The sequence below is a fragment of the Sarcophilus harrisii genome, chromosome 4, assembly GCF_902635505.1.
Source record: "Sarcophilus harrisii chromosome 4, mSarHar1.11, whole genome shotgun sequence".
Lineage (NCBI taxonomy): Eukaryota > Metazoa > Chordata > Mammalia > Dasyuromorphia > Dasyuridae > Sarcophilus > Sarcophilus harrisii.
This window is the reverse complement of record NC_045429.1, coordinates 304,820,477-304,836,904: the sequence shown is the minus strand read 5'-3', so window position 1 is coordinate 304,836,904 and position 16,428 is coordinate 304,820,477. Positions and strand designations below refer to the sequence as shown.

Here is a 16,428-nt window from a genome sequence, read left to right as displayed (position 1 = left end):
TCACCCTAATTTCTCATACCTCAACATTTTCACTGTCTGAATAATTCCTTACAGGTTTGATATCTAGCAAACCAAGTATTGCACCCATCCTCTTGCTGGTGTTTTCCAAAAGCACTAGAGTGTAGAACACTTACTTGCTGCCACACTTCTAACTGAGGGTCCCAAGAGCTCCAATTTCTTAAATTCACTAGGCTTTCTCCAGTGTTAGAAATATCCATCTCAGAATCACTATTTGATTATTTATTTCAGTTTGGGAAAGAAACATAAAGCAAAAAAGGCAGCCAAAGGTCCATGTTCTGTTATGCCACAGTTTCCTTTAATTGTTTTGCCTCAATTTCCCTGAATTGTTCTGCCTCAGTTTCTTTGAATCATTTTACTTCAGTTTCCCTGAATTGTTCTGCCTCAGTCTTCCTGATGGCAACCCCCTTTCCTGACCATTAGAACTGAGATAATTAGGGCTGGAAGAACTGACTACTCTAGCATTCCAAAGAATCATAAAATGCAAATGGGGAGCATATCTCCTATCTCAGACTCAGGGGCTCCTAGTCCTCCTCACTTATCAGAATTTATGATCCTTCCTTACCCCCAACTTGTCAGAACTGAATTTATGGTCTGTTCCTGGAAGTTCCCAGTCACTAGTGCTTACCCCTGCTTTTGTTTCCCTGATCGCTGGAGCCCTATAAAAGGAATTATTGGAATTACTTACTCATTGCTGGATACTTTGAGATAATAGTCCTATTCGGCTGCTGGGGGTAACATGGATCCTGTTTTGCCCCCAGTCCAATATCTCTTTCTAAATAAAATATTAAAAACTCTCTAATCTCTATCTTGCCTCAGTTTCTCTGGCATTACAATTCAAGTTCATTTATTGAAGCATTGTTCTAGATTGCCAAACTTCAGGATTTGGGAATGGGGGGAAGGGCTGGTTCCAGCATGTTTACAGCCTTCCAGAGAAAGGCTCAAATAGTACTGATTCACTCAGCAGTTTGAAAGAATAAAAAAGGAAAGGGGTAAGGATCATGCCTTATCAAAGTTCCACTGAATCAGTGGATCTTCTTAGTGGAATTTTTCATCATTTCAAAGTGCCAAGCCTTTTAAACCATACTTTTTCCTTGAAACTATTAGTGGAGCTTTTGCACCCAACCTATTGGAAAACCCCAACAGGCCCATCTTCATTCATGTTCCATGTATTGCAACCCTTACTGTAAATGTATCCAGATAACATCTAACGTCTCATAGTCTACTGCTTCAGAATATTGCTGTTTCTTGTTCTAGAACAGATATATGGCACTGAATTGTCTGACCTTTTACTTAAGCATGCTTAAACATAGTAATCTAGAGTAATTTAGATTAGAAATGCATTCTCAACAGAATAATTGTATTCATCCATGATTCTATGATAGATCTTAGAAAGATAGATAGAGATATAGTGATACAAAGCTTATATCTGCCCTGACTTATGGAACTGCAGACATAGCGGCTTACAAAACATGCACAAATAATTACACTACACAATAATATAGGATAAATGCAATACAAAAATGCCTCCAAAAGTACCTTGTAAAGTCTAAAGAAGAAAGTCATTGCTAATAGGTACTAACAAGTAACATAAAGATTTTTATGGAGGAAGTTGTTCTAATCCTTTGTGGTAATTCATCATTCATTTGCTTGTGGCTTGGAGTCAGCTAGACCATGGCAGAAAAGGGAAATCTTCTAATATCCTAAAGGGACCTTGATTTGTTCTTTGGGTACCATAGAATATTCTGGACAAAATTATACAAAAGTAAGCCCAGAAAACATTCTTTAGGGATGCATCATACTTATGCAATACTTCTGAGACCATCAGCAATATCCTGAGCTGGTATTTAGCATGTAGTAGATACCCAACCAATTTTTGTCGAATGAATGAATGAACAACATATTCATTTGGCATAGGCAACTCACTGTGAGTAGTTGGGGATGATGCCATGATCTGTGTCCTTCATGTTGTACAAATTGACTCGATGGGCATGCCAACAACTTTGGCCTTGGTACATAGTGTCAGTGACATGCAGGATGTCATTACACTGCACCTGTAGTTCTCCATCTGCCTTTCTGTCCATGACCAAGTTGACCCGGATATAGAACGAGTCTCCTGAGGTGGTCACTTTATTCTCTATGTCCTGGACCAATTTCTTGTAACCTGGCAATAATGGGAAGGGGAGAAAGAACAATGAAAATGTGAAAAGGCAGTGACATGGTAGCCTGAAGGCTAGAGATGTTAGGGCAGCATACTTTAGAATAGCTAACAGTCAAGAGTCGGTTAAGGTTGTTTCACTTTTAAGCTCAAAGAGAACTAAAATGTCATCACGACATTGGGATGAAGGTACAGTGTGTCTGACTGTGGCTGATCAGACCAAGATTAGCTCTGCCACAGGTCAGGCACAAATAGCCCATGAAAACATTTGGAGTGGAGATATCTCTAAATTTGAGCATCTCATATAATATTAATATGAATTATAGTTTTGGGACTAGAAGAAGACATAGACCCCATATAGTTCAAACCCTTCATTTTGCAGATGACAAAAGTGAGGTTCAAGAAATTAAATGACTTGCCTAGTCACACATTTATTAAGTATCTGAGACAGTTTTAAATCAAAAATCCTCTTATTCTAGAATTAATGTTCTTTCTACAATTCATTAATATTGGAATTGGTAGAAGGATTTCTACTGAAATGGGCCTCAGTTTCCTCATCTGTAAAATGGTAAATCACTCTAGTATCTTCTCCAAGAAAATTCCAAAAGAGGTCATAAAGAGTCAGACATGACTGAAAAAGACTAAAGAACAAAAACAATGATTTCTATCTATCTTATTTGCCTGTAGAGACTAAATCTGGTCCTGCTCTATCGTCTGGAGGTGAGAGAATAATGAGTTTGCAATGACCAAAGGAACAGAATTTTGTGGAGAATGATATTTCAAATCAAAAGGGTGGGGAAGAGGAGTATGGTAAAACTTTGAGAGGGAAATGAAGGATTGAAAGGAATCTGTACCTTCCATGTTGATCTTCACAGATAAGCAGCAGAACCCATTCACCCTCTTGAGAAGTCCTATTGCTTGTTCCAGGGTTGTATCCTCCAGAATAGCCTTGAATGTGATTTCCTTTGAATCATAATCCACCTATGAACAAAGCCAGCAATACTTAATCTGAGATGACAGTTCAAATCTCCTCTCAGAGAATATAGTCAATGCAATTCAGCAAATACTTTATATACCTATTATGCATGAATTTTTGCACCATTAACTATCACCAGTCCAAAAAAAAGAAAAGTAGTTTGTGCTATTGTTATCCTCTAGCAGTCCTTTGACATTGGCTCCCACCAACTCCCTGATTCTGGAGTGCCTAAGAGACAATGGCCTATTAAGAAAGAACAGCCTCTCTGTTCACATGTTCCAACCATAGTAGAACTCACACATAAACCATACTTTTGTTATGTTCTTCATAAAGTAAGACATATTATAGATCTAAGACTTCTGACTACATTCATTCTTGAGTCTCTAACATAAACATATTCATAAGAACAGTGTAGAGCTGAGATGGTATTTTAATTTATTTTCCAGAGTCAAACAATTAGGTTCTTACTTGAAGCTAATATTAAGGCAATTTTAACATCCTCATACATGATCTGTTAATTTAATTTAAATATTTGAATACAAATCTAAAATATCATGTGGTTAAAATACTGGAGAGATTGCTGAAATGTAGTCAAATTTACATTGCTTGGTTCTCTTATGTATGGTACCTTATACAGGAATACATACTGTAGAATGCATAGTGCTGCTTTATTTGGGGCATGGTATCTATCAATTTTTATTCATCTTTTTCCATTAAGATATCCTGCTCCTATCTAAGTTTTAGCCCAATGTGAAGCTCCACCACATCTGTTGATCTGGCTATTGTTAAAGTTAGGACAATAGGGAATTAAAACTGCCATTATACGGGCTATGCCCACAGTCCAGTAATTTATTTTAAATTTGAATAATTTAAAATCATACAAACAAAACTGAACAGCAATACTTTGTTTGAATCCTCTCTTCTGTACACTCAATTCCACAATATCCAAATACACAAACCTCTGGGGAGGGAAATAAATATACATGGATTGGAATCATGGTGTTCTTTGTTTCTGAATAGAATGGTCCCACACGCACAAAAAAAGAAAAGGGCATCAGATGCTATTTTCAATAACATTACTGCTGCTGACTTTGTGACTCAAAGTCATTATCACTCAAACTCATTGGTATTCTACAAACTCAGAAATTCAAGCAGTTCACAATAAAACCCATACATTACAGTTTTAAGGGAAAAAAACAGGCATGTCCAGAGAAACTTGCTAAAGAACAATAGATCTCTGGAACTTTATTACTCTGTCACCCAAAGGTCACATTAGACCCATCCCTTGCTTTTCTTTTCAGATAACCAATTCTTAGTTTCAGTATAATGGAGCATCCTTTAACAAACTCCAGTCCAGAGATCTTTGCTTTTATCTACTGCTTGCAGAGTAGGAGTAAAGATGATATGCTTCTTAGGACCCCTGAAAATAGGTACTATCTTCTCACCCTCATAGTTCAACAACTGTCCCAAGTCAATGGTTATAGTAATGAGAGAAATAATAAAATAGAAGCAATAAATATGAAAATGATTTCATTTGAAATTTTAGTATTAAGGATCAAAATTAGCAGCAGTGTATCTTTTTCCCTTTGAAAAAAATCTTTGTTCTCATAATCTAGTCCAATGCATCATTTTAATCTTAAAATTAGACAAGGGATAACTTTCTGCTTAACTGCTTCAGCATAAAACCAGCTATTCTTCTGTAGGGAACAGAATCTAAATTTTTCACCTTCACTTGCCAAGAAAATGTATCTCTTCCTATAGCTTGCCTCACAGCTATCTCCCATCCCAGTCTTACTCAATTTAAAAATCTCTCAGACTTAAAGGGTCCAGCAGAAGAAGAAACAAAAATGGAATTAGTGCAGGCAACAAGGAAGTTCAATGGATGGAACATTAAACATGGAATAAGGAGGACTTAAGTTCAAATCTAGCTTCAGACAGCTATTATCTGTGCGACTCTGGGCAAGTCACTCAACTCTGTTTTAATTTCCTTATCTATCAAAATGAGCAAAGGAAATGGCAAAACCACTCTAGTGTCTTTGACCCCAATAGGGTCAAGAAGAGCCAGACAAAGTTAAAAGTTAAACAACAAAAATAATCTATACACAGATTTCTTTAAACACAAATTTTATAATTCAATTATAACTTTTTCTTCAATGGGAAGTCACTTCTATAAGTCTGTGTACAGTAAAGAAAGACAAATAGGCACATGCAGGCGCGCGCTCACACACACAGAGAAAAGAGGAAGAGCCTAAAGTTTAGAAAATATCCACAACTTCTAAATAAGCAACCACTTGGGGAACATCTTGGGGCTTCATATAAAAAATAAGCATGTACAATGGCAGAGAAGAGGAGCCATGTCAAGGGGTATAGGGGTGAGGCTGAGCACAGAACAATGTGAATAGATAACACAGATTTTCTATTGTGTTACTACAATGAGGGATGCCCTATGGAGTTTTCAATAAGAACCAGACCCATACAGAACCATCACAGAGAGACCCAAGGAAAAAGAGCATGAATGTCAGAGGAGACATTAAACTGATCTTGGGACTCAGGAAGATAGCTCATGAGGCAGGGGAAAGAGCCCTTCTAAATTGCTTTGTCAAGGGTTTCTGTTCCTTATTGTCTCTTAAGTAAACATATCTTATGTTTAAGTTCCTAATTTACTCATTTCTTGCAGACTTGAGAGGACTTTTTCAGAGAAAGATTCTTATGTTCCCAGGAGAGACACAAGTGAAGATGAAATGGAGATTATTATTCAAAAGAGTCTCTCAAGATTGAACCTGATCCATATACCAGAGGGTAGGACCTTATTTTAGTATTATATACTTTGTGTACTCTCTTATAAATCTATATATGTCCATATGCCTATTTATTTAGATAGCTAGATAGGCCAATAGATGGACAAATGCAAAATAAAATAGACAAATATTATCTAATGTTTTGGGTTATCGAAAGTATCATTTCTTCTCTATACATTAGAGCAAAGTTTCTTATATTGTATTTTGGACCAAATATGGGGTCATGTAACTGAATCTGGGGGTTGTGAAATCAAGATTTATTAGAAGTAAATGTTTGATTTGTATATTTATTTTATGTAGTTATATAGCTGGACCACATAAAATTTTCTTGGGAGAAAAGATATCACAAGAGGAAAAAAATTGAAGAAACCCTGCATTAGAGAGTCAAATTATTCACACAGTCTGGGACCAGATGGTAAACATACATACCATCATGATCTGGGTGCCCGAACGCAAAGCCATCTCATCTGCTGTAGAGCCTGGAGTAACACGGTGAATAAAGATGCCTGTATGGTTTCCACCAATGATGCTGATTTGATCCAAGAAGGAGTCCCCCTGGAAGGTCAGTGCTGTTACCTGACTCAATATCCTTAGGGCAGGACGTCGACGCACTAGAACATTGCTGAATGAAAAAAAGTATTTTTCTTCTTTGGTACAATCCCTCCCTAGATGCAAATCAAATCGGTCTCTTTAGGACCTTCCTGGCTTTAGGATTCTGCAATTTCTTCCTCCAGTAAAACATTAGGTAGCTTGAAGTACAGTCATGTTCCTGCCCCCATCTTGAAAAATGCATCATTTTTCTTGCCCTGATAGAGAATTCAATCAGGAGTTCTTCCCTTTATCCTGTTTCCTCAACTTCATGACAACAAAATGGTCCTTGATACTCACCTTTCTTGGGGGAAAGAACTTGGGGAAAATGTCTTCTGCATACTTTCTGTTCCAGGGAAACCTACTAAAAATATAGAACAAATGAATGACTAGATCAGGCCAAGATGAAGCCTGAAAAAAGATAATAGGATTATATGACGAAGCCTGGAAGGAATACCAGTACCCAATTAAATACTCTACCATTACAATCCTCTTTTCTCTCTTCTATATGTTTACCCAATCTGCCTTCCATCACAGGATGCCAAACCACTAGGATCAGTTTCTGATGGCTTAGTATAATTGTTAATCCATATCACCCTGGAAAAATACAAATGGTACAGGTCCTTCCCCCACCTTCTTAAGCCACTGGACAATGTGGTCAGGAAGCCCAGAGAAATGAGTTCTAATTTCAGGCATAGCATTAACTAGCTTTGTTACATTGATTAAATCACTTAGCCTACTTAAACCTTTATTTCCTCCTCTGTAAAATGGGCTTGATGTTGTTTAAGGAACCCTGTAGCTTTAAAGTTTAGTGATTGCATGGTTTTCTTACAAAGCTTCTAGTGTCCTTAAAAGTCCAGTTTCTCTGGGCGATGGGGTTCACCAATTTGATGGTGCACTAGCACCACCTCGTGGCCATAAGGATGAATCCCTGATAGGCAGATGCTGGGGAAGAACTCCAGAAACGTGATGGCCTCATTAAGTCACCGCAGATATATACCTTGGTGTGGTTAGTACCAGTGATATTCTGGAAATGTTTTAACAACCCGCTCTGCAAATTCCTCGCCCTGATTCAGTCAAAAAACATGTATGTATGGGACACTTTTAATGCTTGATCTGCATCATTAATATTTTCTGCACTGAGTTCTTGAGTATATACAATTAAACAATTGGAACATTTGCTGATTTCTAAGGTGTAAATGTTCTCATTGAAAATCTAACGATTGGTTTTCTATTTCTAGTAGGGGTTGACTTCAGGTCACTATTGCTCTTGGATCATTAAAGTAGAACATCATGCTATCTTACACATCACCCTTTAAATTACAGAGGTGTTGTAGGGGTCATAGGAACTGAGAAAGGACCACAAAAGCCATAAGACTGGTCAAAAACCCTTATTTCGCAAATGAGGAAACTTGAGATCCAGAGATTGTGACTTACTCAAGGACCAAGAATCCAAGTTGCAATTTGAACTCATGTCTGCTGCTGCCAAATTCTATCTTTCAAGGTAAGTTTCCAATCCTCTTAATGATAATATGCAAAACAATCTTATACATGTAAACAATTATTATTATGTCTTAGTTGAGTCCCAAATTTCCTATGTCCTTCTGAAGACTTAAGTCCTCAAGCTTTCCCAGAACCCAAGAGAAAACATCAGTAGCACAGATTGTTAGAGCTAGAATATATAAATATTATATATATGAATCTTAGAAATCATGTAGCTAAACTTTTCATTTTATAGATAAGGAAATGGGAAGTAATTCGCTTAAGTCATATGGTTAGTAATCTGTAGAGCTAGGATTTAAATCAAGGTTGTCTGAATTCAATTTATTTTAGAAAGACAGAGAAAATAGAATTTGTGAGATACACACACACACACACACACACACACACACACACACACACTCACGCACATACAGATCTCTTAGCCTGCTAGTGAAGCCAAAAAAGTAAAAGAAAGGAAGGAAGGAAGGAAGGAAGGAAGGAAGGAAGGAAGGAAGGAAGGAAGGAAAGAAGGAAATGAAAGAAAAGGAAAGAAGAAAGGAAAGAAAAGAAAAGGAAAGAAAGAAAGAAAGAAAGAAAGAAAGAAAGAAAGAAAGAAAGAAAGAAAGAAAGAAAGAAAGAAAGAAAGAAAGAAAGAGAAAATCACTGCCTGTGTAACTTTGTGCAAATCACATAGTCTCTCTTCAGTTCCCTTATCTAATTGAACTAGAGCAGAGCTTTTCCACTCATAATCCCTTTTTACCTGAGCAATCTTTTGTGACCCTGGGTTTATAGGTATATAAAATAGATGTACAATCAAACACTTACTGACAATAAAATCATAATTTCATGATCCCTACATACAGTTATGAGACCTCATATCAGGTCCAAACCACAGTTTAAGAAGCTGGAGAAGAGAGGACACCTTGAGTCACTCCTAGGTTGAAATCGTTACTTCTATGATATAACTTAAACTCTTCTAGGTCAGAGGTAGGGAGGGCAGCCACAAGAACCATGTCCCTGAAAGTCCTTTTTCATTACTTTCTTAATCTAAAATTGACACTATGGGAAGTTGCCCGATTAACTGGGGTTGATTTTTCAATAATGGTTGTACCTACCTCCCATATCTACCACCTCATAGTCCAGTTCTATGTCATCTATTTTCTCTTCTGAAGAGATGCCAGAATTTTTATCAACAAACCCCTGGGAGCTTCTACAGAGAAAAAGAAAGAGGAATCTCAAAACTTTTCTCCCCAACCCAAAAAGACTTATTATTATCATTATCATCATTATTATTATTATCTATCCAGCATGAAAAGTTTTTAAAATATAAAGATCTAATAGAAATAGTCAAAATCATGTGCTCATATAACATCCCTGTCATTCTGTCTTCTACTATTTTTGTCCCAAAGAAGATGAGTTTATGTCTCAATACTTTGATTTAGTTATTTTTAAAAAGTCAATATTTTATCTATCTTATAACAGTCCAAAGAATATTAACTATAAAAGAATAATAGAATATCAGTGACTTATTCCAGGACCATTTCTAATGGAAGTTCATTAAAAAAAAATGAAAATGGATTTATGTTATTAACATTTGTATAATATTTTATGTAAAGTCCAAGCTAGCTTGGAGGCCTCAGGATCAGCCAGAGTCAGGATAAGCAAAAGTCCTTGGTCTTTAGGGGGAGAAGTGAAGGAGATGGACAAAACTGCCAGGAGTTTTGCCAAGGATCCCTCCTTGATTCTAGAGTCCAGAATCTCCACACTTTTCTCCTCCTCATCCTGTGGCCAAGTGAAGTTCTCTTGCCTGTCTTATCCCACCCTCTAATCCTTACCTACAATTCTCTTAACTCCAAATATTGAGCCAGTATTAACTGTGAGAAGAGCAATTCCAAACATATGCTAATAGTCATTGTCAAATAGGTAATTAGCCTTAAGTGCTCAGTTGTCTGATTCAAGTGCACTCATTCAAAGTTTCAGCCCTTTACAATTTTACTTATAAAGTATTTTATATACAACAAGCCTGTGAGGTTGGTAATCTCCCTCTATACATTTCCCTGTGTTCTGTCATACCTACCACCTGCTATTACCAACCTAAAGAAGACATGATTATTTTCTTCTCACCATCTTCCTGGAAACACAGTTCTTTCTTCTATCCAGAGAATCTCTTTATCCTCCTACCTTACAGAAATGGAGTTTTCCAGGAAGTCTTTGGTGATTCGCTTGTGGAGTGATTGCTTGCAAGGAGGCACAGGGCTACTAGAACAGAAGCTGCCCATCTGCTCTTGGTTTGAGATGGCACTCAGATCTGGCCAGTGCTACCAGGTGAGGAAAGCAGAGGGTAAAGATCAATGGATTCTCTGAACATGTCAAGGAATACTTAACCTTCCTATTGCACATATACTCAGGTTATACTCATATATTAAATTACATTGATGATCACATTTGTATTCATCCATGCTCAAGTAACAACTGTATTGGAAATCAAACCTTGAATTTGTGGATGTCTCATGTACTCTGAGTTCTGTATATTTTTATATAGAAACGTGCTTGCATTAAGAGCCATATACACATGAATTTATCTTTTCCTTGTCTCTCAAGCAGGACCATAGAGAGTAACATAAATCTCTGCCCTTCCTCATCCTCCTGTCTCCCAAGTCCAAAATGATATACAACAATGGCTAAAGGACAGTTCTTTGGAAGAATAATAACTTTAGTAGCAGTTTCATGAGCCTCCCAACTCAACCTTTCTGTACAGTCATCACCCTATGATAGGGCCTCATGGCAATGCTTTGCCTAACCCCCATCTCTCAAAATTCCTGGATACCATTATAACCTAACAGAGCTGGATTATCAGAGAAAGCAATTATTTATCAAGTGATTCAGGAGGGAAAATTATTAGTGGCTTGAGGTCCTATAAACTTCCTAGAAGTCTATTATTCCAGGTACTTGCCTAAATAGGTGAAAATTGTCTTACATTGTTTACTAATGAAGTCAAGACTGAATGGGCTTTAAATGCCTTCATATTAGAAGCAAACTCAGTTCCTGAGAAAGCAGGCAAGTGAGGAAAGATGCTAGTACCTCTGTGGAAGTTAGAAGGCTGAAGTCATTGTCTTCCTGAGGATTAATGGCATGCATCCTTATGAGCTTCTGTTTTCCCAATTTTGAAGGTTCCATAACATTCTCTTTGATCTGCCAAAATATGGATTAGACAAGTTCATTGGTTTCAAGAAGATGTTTATCTTGTATGTTCTTGTAATTCTAGCCAAACTACCCCAAACTATTCTCCTCTCACCACCTTCCTGGAAATACCAGGTCTTTCTTCTTATACCCAAAGAGTCCTTCTTTGACACAATCAGTGAGGCCCTGAGATGACCAGGGACAACAAAAAGTAACTAGATTGTTAGATTTTAATTCCTTTGGGAGGAAATGAGGAAGAATCAAAATCTTACACTTTTTTCTAATCTAGCTCTTTTATATCATGTGATAATCTAGTAACACATGTTATCCCAGATACAGACTAAATTATTCATCTGTATGTCATTTACATATAATTCACATGGTGTTTATCGAAGGTAAAAATGGGGAGCTGTGGTTCAGATTAGAAAAATTACTTGTTGGACACATATATCAAGCTTCAGATTTGGCTCTTTCTCATTCCCATCTTTCCCATCCATGATGAGCAGATTAACTTCCCTTCCTCTTAGGACTCCAACATTTTTCTTATTCCTCACCACAGTCAACTCTTCTCTTACCTCACTCAATGATTCTGCCTGTACCTTTTGAAGTTGTTTCCGAAGTTCACAGACTTCATCTGTTAGTTCAAACACTTTTCTTCGGAGGGAATCTTTTTCTGTCAAGCTGTGAGAAATGTCCATCTGGGCCAGATCCCTTGCACTGTATGCCTGTGGAAGTCCAATAGATTGTGAACTACCCAGAAGTAGTAACCTTCTGTCCCTGAGGCAGGCATAGAAAAGACAGCTGAAGCTTGAAACAGTTTTACAGGAATTAATGACATAAAAGCCAAGGTAGTCAGATTTCTTTTTAATTAATTTAACTAATTTATATCATCTGCATTTGGGATTCAAGAACTTTTAGCTCTAAAATTGGAAAATAAAACAACTCAATGCTACTTACTTCAGTTTCAACCAAATCACTTAAAATTTGGAAAAGATTCTCAACAAAATATTAAGGTATAAAAAAGGGTAGAGAAATCAGGATATAATAGTGGGAAAAGGAGCAAAAAAGATCTTGTTTCTTCTTGAAGGAAACTCTATTCTATACCTCCTTTGAGGCTGGTTTACTTGATCAGTTTCTACAAATCAGACGCAAGCTGGAGCCAAGATTCGAGGGGCAAGTTTTAGAACAAAAGTAGATAGCCTCCCTACCTCAAGATCTCCCAGGAAGAAAAGTAATTTTTCTTCTAACCCACTTCCAGGTTTTAGAAATGAAACCAGTTGAGTATAACCCTGATGAATTCCAAGAAAAGAATTTTCTTTCATTCCCAAGAGATACCTGGTCTCGCTCCTTTTGAAGCTCCACCACTTGGCTTTGTAGGGCATTCATCTTCTCCTTGTAGATTTCGAAGTCCACCTTAATTTTTTGGAACTGAAAGAGGGTCTGCTCTTTTTCTTCCATGTACTGAACCAGGGTAAGAAAATAAATAAGTTATTGACATCAGCAGGGGGTCTGGGTTAGGGACAGAAGAGGTTAAGTAAAAGTGAAATTTTATATAGCATTACTATTCAATTTTTAAAATGCCAAAGTTGCTAATGGCTTCTCCTTTGCTTACACATTTACATTGGGTGGTTAATTTCTTTGTATATTTTCATAATGTTTATTTAATGTCTCAAAATATAGAGCTTTTTCTTGCCTTTCCCCAACAAACTTCCCAGCTTCTTTCTTCTCAGGAAGGGTCTCTTCCTTGTTAAGGTCACTGAATTAGTTTAAGCAAACTCAATTCACAAAAAATTGGTAAACCTCTATCTAGATACAAATAGCTTGATTTCCAGTAAATCCATCTTCCATAATTGCCAGTGTGGACAAGTTTTCTGAGAGAGAAAAGATGGTAGAAGATAGACAGAATGTCAGTTACCTGCTTACGCTGTTTCTCAGCAGTGACAGCTCTTTCCCTCAGGGAGTGGATGCGATCCACCAGTTCTTGCTTACTCTCCAGTGCTTCATCCAAGTTCTGTTCCAAGATGTCCTTCTCTGCCTGGGACATTGAGAGGTTAGTTTGGGATACTACAACCTAGTGACCCAACTTTGCCCAAAGCCTACCTCTCTAGGAGCAGGGATTATTGCAACAGTAAAGTCCTAAGAATGTCCATTGTTTTATTCAGAACAGAAAAAGAAATGTTATGTAAATTAGCATGAACTTACAACCCCAAATGTAAAAAAGAAATAAGGTATATGAAGGGTGTGTGTGTGTGTGTGTGTGTGTGTGTGTGTAAGGAGGGAAGGGGGGGGGGTGTTACTATTATGAATAGAATGCTGTACTCGACCTGAGTTCAAATCTCATCCCTAATATTTACAAGCTATGTGACATGTAAAGGTCACAACCTTTCTGAGCCTTTATTGACTCTCTAAGATAATAAATTTGGCTATAAATATGTGTATAACAGGCAGGTAGGTGCTACAATGGATAGAGCATGAGAACTGGAGTCAGGAAGACCTGAATTCAAATCTCATCTTAGACAGGTATTATATATATAACTCTGGACAAGTCATTTAAGTCTGTCTGCCTCAGTTTTCTGTAAAATGAGCTGAGGAAGGAAATGACAAACCATTCTTTCCTAAGAAAATCCCAAATAAGGGGTCACAAAAAGTTGAATATGGCTGAAAACAACTGAACAACAACTTCAGAAAGTTTCATTGATCTAGAACTAGAAGGGACTTTAGAGACCATCTAGTCCATCTATCACATTTTACAATCAAGGAAACTGAGGCCCGGGACTATTAAGGAATTTATCTAAGGTTGTACAGATAGGAAGTGCAAGAGGCAAGATTTTAATCTAATTCTTCTGACTTCAGAGCCAGAGCTCTTTCTAGTGTATTTGATTTTCATCTTGTGAAAGTTATACATCAATTGCAATTTCCTCAGAAGAGCAAATTCCCAAACCAGTAAAATGTAAGCTCTACACACACACACACACACAGAGCTAACAAATACTTTAGGCTTAATTTTATATAGTCTAAAAAACCATTACATTGAATTCCCAATCCCTATATTTATGCCCACCTGCATTTTTGATTTCCTTCACAAGCTAATTGTACAATATTTCAGAGTCTGATTCTTTTTATACAGCAAAATAACATTTTGGTCATGTATACTTATTGTGTATCTAATTTATATTTTAATGTATTTAACATCTACTGGTCATCCTGCCATCTAGGGAAGGAGGTGGGGGGTAAGAGGTGAAAAATTGGAACAAGAGGTTTGGCAATTGTTAACGCTTTAAAGTTACCCATGCATATAACCTGTAAATAAAAGGCTATTAAATAAAAAAAAATTTTTTATATAGTCTAAGGAAGACAGAACAAGAACAGAATGTTGAAATGTATTGAACTCAACATTCTCATGTTATCAAGTAAATAATAGTAGTTTCAACTTTCTCTATCACTTGCCATATGGGGACACTACACAAAATCTTCCCATATGCCAAGAGTTTCATACCCTAACATGTTTCATACTCTAAGCTGCCCATGACAATATTTAACCAACCCTGGTTGTTGGATTCTACTTACCTGGCTGAAGGTCAGAGACTTAAGCTTCTCATTCTCCTCCTTGAGCCGACTGACCTCTCCTTGGAGTTCTAGGTCACTGCTGATTTTAAGAAGTCTCTCTCTAGACTCACGCTCACAGGAGGAAGTCATCTGAACACGCTGTAGCTCCTGCTTCATTAAATACAACTGTCCAAGATAAAGAAGTGTAGAGATTCAAACCTTGGTTTCTATGATAGAATGAGCTAGTCATATAAAAACCATTACATTAAATTCCCAATCCCTATATTTATGCCCACCTGCATTTTTGATTTCCTTCACAAGCTAATTGTACAATAATTCAGAGTCTGATTCTTTTTGTACAGCAAAATAATGTTTTGGTCATGTATACTTATTGTGTATCTAAGTTATATTTTAATATATTTAACATCTACTGGTCATCCTGCCATTTAGGGGAGGGGGTGGGGGGGGTAAGAGGTGAAAAATTGGAACAAGAGGGTTTGGCAATTGTTAATGCTGTAAAGTTACCCATGTATATATCCTGTAAATAAAAGGCTATTAAAAAAAAAAAAAAAAAAAAAAGAATGAGCTAGTCATAGATAACTACATGGTTAGCTTTAGAGTCCTTTCCACTCGCCTTGGGGGGGGGGGGGAGAGAAACAATTTTTCAAATAGATTAGAAATACTTTGTATTGTTTATTCTTCTTTAATAATGATTGTTATAAAATTCAGAAGTGTTTATTCTTCTTTAATAATGATAGTTTTAAAATTCAGGAGTGTTTCCATCAAAGATATCTCAATATTAACTAATGGATAGTTTCAATCCCTATGAAAAGGGCAAGGTATTATTTGTTTTCTTTTGTAAGTGAAGCACAAAAATAATGCAAGTAGACATGAGACCACTGTTAATATAATCCATGAAGAGCATATCAATTCATTCTATTCACCTATGCACTGATTACCAACCTTCAGTGTTACAATAAATTATATCAGACACCACTTAGTGGCCCCCAAGACTTGTAGTACAAAGAATTATGGATTAGTGAACATGTCAAGAAATTATTTTTAAAATAATATAATAATATAATAATAAAATCCCCTTTAAGGGGATCAGAATAATATATTAACTTGAAAGCCACTTCTGATAATAGGCTGTTGTTCAGATATTCAATTGTGTCTGACTCTTTGTGACTCCCATGGACCATACTGCCCATGGAGTTTTCTTGGCAAAGATACTGGAATAAATTGCAATTTCTTTTTTCCAGTGGATAATGGCAAATAGAGATTAAGTGACTTGTTTAGGATCACACAGCTCGCAAGAATCTGAGGATGGATTTGAATTCATAATTTGAACTGATAATATATTGCCTATTTTATTTTTTAAATTAATTTTTACATATTTTACATATTTACACAATTTACATAATAAATTACAAAACATATAAGATAAAATTTTTTTTAGCTTTTTCTTTTTTTTTTTGTTGAGGCAATTGGGGTTAAGTGACTTGCCCAGGGTCACACAGCTGGGAAGTATTAAGTGTCTGAGACCAGATTTGAACTCATGTCCTCCTGACTTCAGGACTGGTGCTCTATCCACTGTACCACCTAGCTGCCCCCTAAATGGGTAATTTTTCCAACATTGACTCTTGCAAAACTTATGTTCCAAATTTTCCCTTCCTTCCCCC

The 16,428-nt window shown here is 36.7% G+C and overlaps 1 protein-coding gene and 1 long non-coding RNA gene across 2 annotated transcripts in view; one reads left to right on the top strand and one right to left on the bottom strand.

Moving 5' to 3' along the window:
* The window catches only part of CARD14 (caspase recruitment domain family member 14), a 53,432-nt gene that overhangs the window by 12,976 nt on the left and 24,028 nt on the right, over positions 1-16,428 (bottom strand). The window contains exons 4-14 of the mRNA XM_031965589.1: positions 14,768-14,932; positions 13,116-13,235; positions 12,536-12,661; positions 11,776-11,925; positions 11,102-11,212; positions 10,202-10,338; positions 9,136-9,230; positions 6,839-6,902; positions 6,380-6,572; positions 3,031-3,157; positions 1,945-2,182 (exon numbers count right to left, since the gene is read on the bottom strand). Of these exons, the coding sequence (XP_031821449.1) occupies positions 1,945-2,182; positions 3,031-3,157; positions 6,380-6,572; positions 6,839-6,902; positions 9,136-9,230; positions 10,202-10,338; positions 11,102-11,212; positions 11,776-11,925; positions 12,536-12,661; positions 13,116-13,235; positions 14,768-14,932 (1,526 nt within the window). The remainder of the gene's footprint in view (positions 1-1,944; positions 2,183-3,030; positions 3,158-6,379; positions 6,573-6,838; positions 6,903-9,135; positions 9,231-10,201; positions 10,339-11,101; positions 11,213-11,775; positions 11,926-12,535; positions 12,662-13,115; positions 13,236-14,767; positions 14,933-16,428) is intronic.
* LOC111720567 lies at positions 5,831-10,521 on the top strand. Its single transcript, XR_002770205.2, has 4 exons — positions 5,831-5,951; positions 6,251-6,512; positions 7,865-8,042; positions 10,209-10,521. It is a non-coding gene; the product is annotated as an uncharacterized LOC111720567 (long non-coding RNA).